This window comes from Octopus bimaculoides, chromosome 10 (assembly GCF_001194135.2).
Source record: "Octopus bimaculoides isolate UCB-OBI-ISO-001 chromosome 10, ASM119413v2, whole genome shotgun sequence".
Classification (NCBI taxonomy): domain Eukaryota; kingdom Metazoa; phylum Mollusca; class Cephalopoda; order Octopoda; family Octopodidae; genus Octopus; species Octopus bimaculoides.
Genome location: NC_068990.1, coordinates 17724502 through 17729501, shown reverse-complemented (window position 1 = coordinate 17729501; position 5000 = coordinate 17724502). Strand labels below are relative to the sequence as shown.

Sequence of the window (5000 nt, the reverse complement as noted above, 5' to 3'; positions counted from 1 at the left end):
CTTTCATCCTTTGATAAAAAGGGGTTGATAAAAAATAAGCACCAATCTAAAGGAATCGACTGGAAGAATTATAAGAACATTAGGTCAGATGCCTTGTGGTATTTGTTCCAGCTCTTTACTTTCTGAGTTCAAATCCCACCATGACCTAATTGGGTGGTGGGCTTAATCCATCACCCTGTTCAACACCATCACTTAGCATCTTAGGTGTCTGTAGCAGAGTCTATTCAGTTGGAAGCGTTTAGGCCAGGTTTCTGCTTTGATGATACTTTCCACCCTCTTCTCGCTAGCCTCGGAGGTCCTGTAATGGGTCATGGGACACTACCCTCCCTCCTCACAAAGAGATTAAAAAACATCTTGGGACAGCAAAGAACAACTACAAATAGTTTATAAGGATATTCCTTAAAATTGGTAGACATAAAAAGGATCGGAAACAAAAACATATCATCATCATCATCATCATTGTCATCATCTAACATCCGTCTTCCATGCTGGCATAGGTTGGATGGTTTGACAGGAGCTGGCAGACCAGAAAGCTGCACCAGGCCCCAATTATCTGTTTTTGAAGGGTTTCTATGGCAGGAAGCCCTTCCTAGTGCCAACCAGTTTACAGAGTATACTGGGTGTTTTTTATGTGGCACCAGTACAGGTGCCTCTCGCATGGCACCAGCACAGGTGCCTCTCGCATGGCACCAGCACAGGTGCCTCTCGCATGGCACCAGCACAGGTGCCTCTCGCATGGCACCAGCACAGGTGCTTATTAAGTGGCACCAGCATGAGTGCTTTTTACATGGCACCAGCCATGTGTGTATTATAGAAAGAAGTAGGGACTAATATTTCATGTGGGGGACTTACAAGTATTTTAGAAAGCAAATTATCATTCTTCTTGTCAAACAGTCACAAGTTGCTTTACTTTGGATACACTTCATCATTTAGAAGTAATCTTAAACAAAATGCAAACCTACCTTGTCAGGTCTAAAACATCGTAGAATTAACATTTTCTGAAACTCCTTAAGTTTATCATTCCAATCGTTGGGCAAAGGTTCTTTCTGTGGATGCTGTTTATTGGGAAATCGGTAAAAATAAAATAATAAATTTTATTTTTGAATGACAATTTCTGCAGTGATGTTGTTGAAAAGGAAAGAGAGGAAAAGATCAAGTAAAATGCTTATCACTTCTTTCTGTTTTTTTTTTGTTTTTTTTTTTGAAAAGAAAATGTTGGATCTGAAAGGTTAGGTTTTCACATAGAGCATGCAGAACATGACAAGCTTGCCCCAGAAAAATCCTTTTCTAGATATTTTTTGTAGCTGGAAATTGTAGATATATAAGGATCAAGTGATGTGGAATGTCTCAGAAAGAACCAAGGCTTGTGTTGAAGACTCAGCTCACCAACAACTTACTGTTACTATACATCACAGTTATTTTGTATTTTCCACCCCAGGCCTTAAATATTTGTATACTATATTATACTCTTATGCACACACACACACACACACACACACGCACGCACACACACCCTTCTTTCCATGGGACTGTACATTCGATTAAGGTTATCTTCTTTACCTTCTCAGACCACAAAACTATGTCCAGCCTCAGGGTTGTCTGAATGACCTGGGAAACTGTAACCTTTCCCCGATGTCTACTTTCACATCCCATAGTTGGGCCTCTTGTAGTGAACTGCTTGTTCTTTTTGCTGTAGTTAATGGCTTTTCTCCTTCCCTCATAAACTTTTCTGTTGTTGTTTTCCCCTAACCTGTCGGTGTTTCTTACATCTCTTTTGCTCCAAGATCTAAGTGTTGTGTGTACCTTGTGATGGTACTACCTGCAACTCCTTTGGGTATGTGCTGTTTTACATCCTGAAAAGTTGCATACCAGGGTTCCCCTCCCTCCAACTAAGCCTACACAGCTGGTTCTTTTGTATACCCCGTTTGTGCAGGTTTGTTATCATACACTGTTTGGTGGAATTCTGGTTTCTGCAGCCCATATAACCCCGCGTAACCTTTTTTTATTTTTTTGGAATTTTCAGAAAATTTTTGTGAATTTGTGTTCTATACATGGGAATTTATACGATTATACAAAAATTTTGTGTGTAAGAGCAATTTAGCTGTTATTTTTAGCACATTTCACAACCATCTGATACCTTGCTTTATTACTCTGACGTGTATTGATATTTTTCAACATTTTTCTTCCCGTAAACACATTTAATGGAATGATGATGCACCCAAGGGTGCACCATTGTTGGGATTTAAGCAAAAAATTCATACTGTCTGTATTTTAAAGTCTCATTTAAAAGAAAAATTCAAAAAAGAGTGGAACTTTTAGAATTTATAAGGTGGGTGGGAGATGGATAAAAAGTTTTTTTAAATATTTCTTCTTTTTTTTTCAAAAGTGTAAATTCTTATGTGCAGAACACCAATTCACAAAAATTTTCTGAAAATTACCCAAAATAAAAAGGTCATGGAGGTAGGGGGGGGGGGGCAATTTTATATGGAGCTTAAACTGGAATTCCACCCACTACTCCACAGTAGGAAGGACACACATATACACACACACACAAGCAAACAGACAGATACAGCAATTATGTATACACAGCAAATAAATGGTTAACTTACAAGACTATCATAGATGACCTTCCATGGGTCACATTCCTTGGAAAACTTTAGTCGAATATTGCGGAAATGACTAAGTTCATCTAGTCGACAGATTTCATCCCATGACTCTGGTGGTAGCCAATCAGTTGGGTTGACATGTGGATTTTCTAAACCAATTCCTCCAGTTAATAAGAACCGATATTCCTCTTCATTAACTTCCTTTTTATGCTTTAAAATATTGGTACACAGCAAAAACGAGAACAGCAGCTGAAAGAAATAATATAAAATAGCAGATGTTTCAGAAGTAACAGAACAACAAAAAAAAAAATACACCAGCAAATAAAATGTACGTCAGTTCTTTAATGAAAAATTTAGAAGATACAATATTATTCAAATTATATGAGATGACTTAATAATTGGACATTATAGGGTAGAATGGGTAAATTGTCAAACAAAATACTTGATGGTATATGGTAAAAGGCCCTTCATATCCTGAGTTCAAATTCAGGCGAGATCTACTTAGTATTTTGTCTTTATAAGGTCAGTGAAGTAAATTGCAGAAGGTAAAAGTAAGTGCTGCAGTTAATCTGACTACACCAATGGCTGAAACCAGCAAAAGAATAAAAGGAAAACAGTTGTAAAGATTGTAAAACTTAATAGATTCACTGTTTCTTAGAAGTAGGACTCTCTGCCTTATCATAGAACAAACTAGTAACATTTAAAATACTAGATCATCATCATCATCATCGTTTAACGTCCGTTTTCCATACTGGCATGGGTTGGGCGGTTTGACTAAAGTCTGGAATGTTAGTGGCTGCACCAGGCTCCGATCTAATCTGGCAATGTTTCTACAGCTGGTTGCCCTTCCTAACACCAACTACTCTGAGTTTTAATGTCCTAGCTCCCTTTTGCTGTTTACAGCAGTGCTTGGAAGGAAGGTGTGTAGTGTGTGATCATCGCATTGACCATGACAGAGAAAGTTGAGCAGAGAATCTGCATCAAATTTTGCCAAAAGTTTGGTGATACCTGCTCAGAGGCCTACACAAAGTTTTCAAAAAGCTTTCATCGTTCTCAACACAATCAAGGAGACCTTGTGCAACTGAAACCCAAGTGTCTTTTTGGTCAACTGAAAGCAGTTTTGGCACAAATTTGGCAGACATGTGTCTCATACCCAAATCTTCAGTGATAATGGACTGAACTGAACCGTAACTAATCTGCACATCCCCTGATAACTCATGGATGGTAATTTGATGATTTCCCCTTACAGCTGCACACATGTCTGCAATGTTTTTCTCAGTTTGGCTGGTTGCAGGTCTCCCAGAATATTTACCAAAATTGACATTTTTTTCGGTCATCTTGAAACGTCTGAATCACTCATACATGTCCTGTTAATGTAGTTCTCAAGGAGATTCAACATGACATAGAGTGTGACAAGGCTGGCTCTTTCAATTACAGGTACGGCTAATTTTTGCCAGCTGAGTGGACTGGAGCAACAAGAAATAAAGTGTCTTGCTCAAGGACACAACACACAACCAGGAATTGAATGCAACACCGTAACTTCCTTACATCCACCTTAGGTGAATGTAGCCTCTACCAGGAAGGCTATCTGGCAGCAAAACAATGTTTTAAATAATGTAATCAAACAACCCATGCAAGGACGGAAAAACAGATGTAAAACAAACAAAAATATGCACGCCTAAAGTTTAACATATGTTATCTTTAAATTAATACATACCTTATCTTTTTCAAACAGAGACCGACAAATATTTACATAGAGAGAATAAGTGAAATGGGTATGCAGGTTTTCCAGTCGTACCGAGAGATTTTCGGATTGCTCAGCATTTTCAATTGACAAGAGGAATAGATTTATAAACCAGGTCAACGAATATTGGTACATAGGTTCAATATTGGCTAAGTCAGCAATAGAGAAAAATAAAATAGTCGAGTGAACAGAGATTTCTTCGTAGCTACTACGTGCAATGTCTAATTTTTTCTCAGTTTCTTCAGCAATTGCCTGGATGAAAATAAAAGAAAATAAAAGTAAAATAATGGAAAAAATATGAGAAAAGCCAAACACAAGGGAAAACAAATTTAATAAAATAGAATATTTTAAGATGTTTTATAAGAAAAAGGAAGGAAGTTTACAGATGAAGAGAAACAAAAGACAAGACGAAATATCTTAAAGCTTTAATCTGGTCTCATTAGGCACAGGTTTGAAACATGCTGGAATCAACTTCAATTCTCTCAGCATGAACACACCTGAGACCACCTGCAGTTCTCTGATATTACTTTCAGATTTAATACGATCTAAATGAAAGCCTTCCAACAAAATTTCAAACTAATTTATGTTCCAAAACATTCCAGCTTAATAAGGGCAAAGCCATTCTACTAAAGTCTTTGTTATTTTCCAAA

The 5000-nt window shown here is 37.5% G+C and overlaps 1 protein-coding gene across 1 annotated transcript in view; it reads right to left on the bottom strand.

Annotated features, from left to right (window-relative positions):
* LOC106883981 (dynein axonemal heavy chain 7) overlaps nt 1-5000 on the bottom strand; it is a 137291-nt gene that overhangs the window by 21611 nt on the left and 110680 nt on the right. The window contains exons 59-61 of the mRNA XM_052971243.1: nt 4324-4602; nt 2610-2855; nt 963-1055 (exon numbers count right to left, since the gene is read on the bottom strand). Of these exons, the coding sequence (XP_052827203.1) occupies nt 963-1055; nt 2610-2855; nt 4324-4602 (618 nt within the window). The remainder of the gene's footprint in view (nt 1-962; nt 1056-2609; nt 2856-4323; nt 4603-5000) is intronic.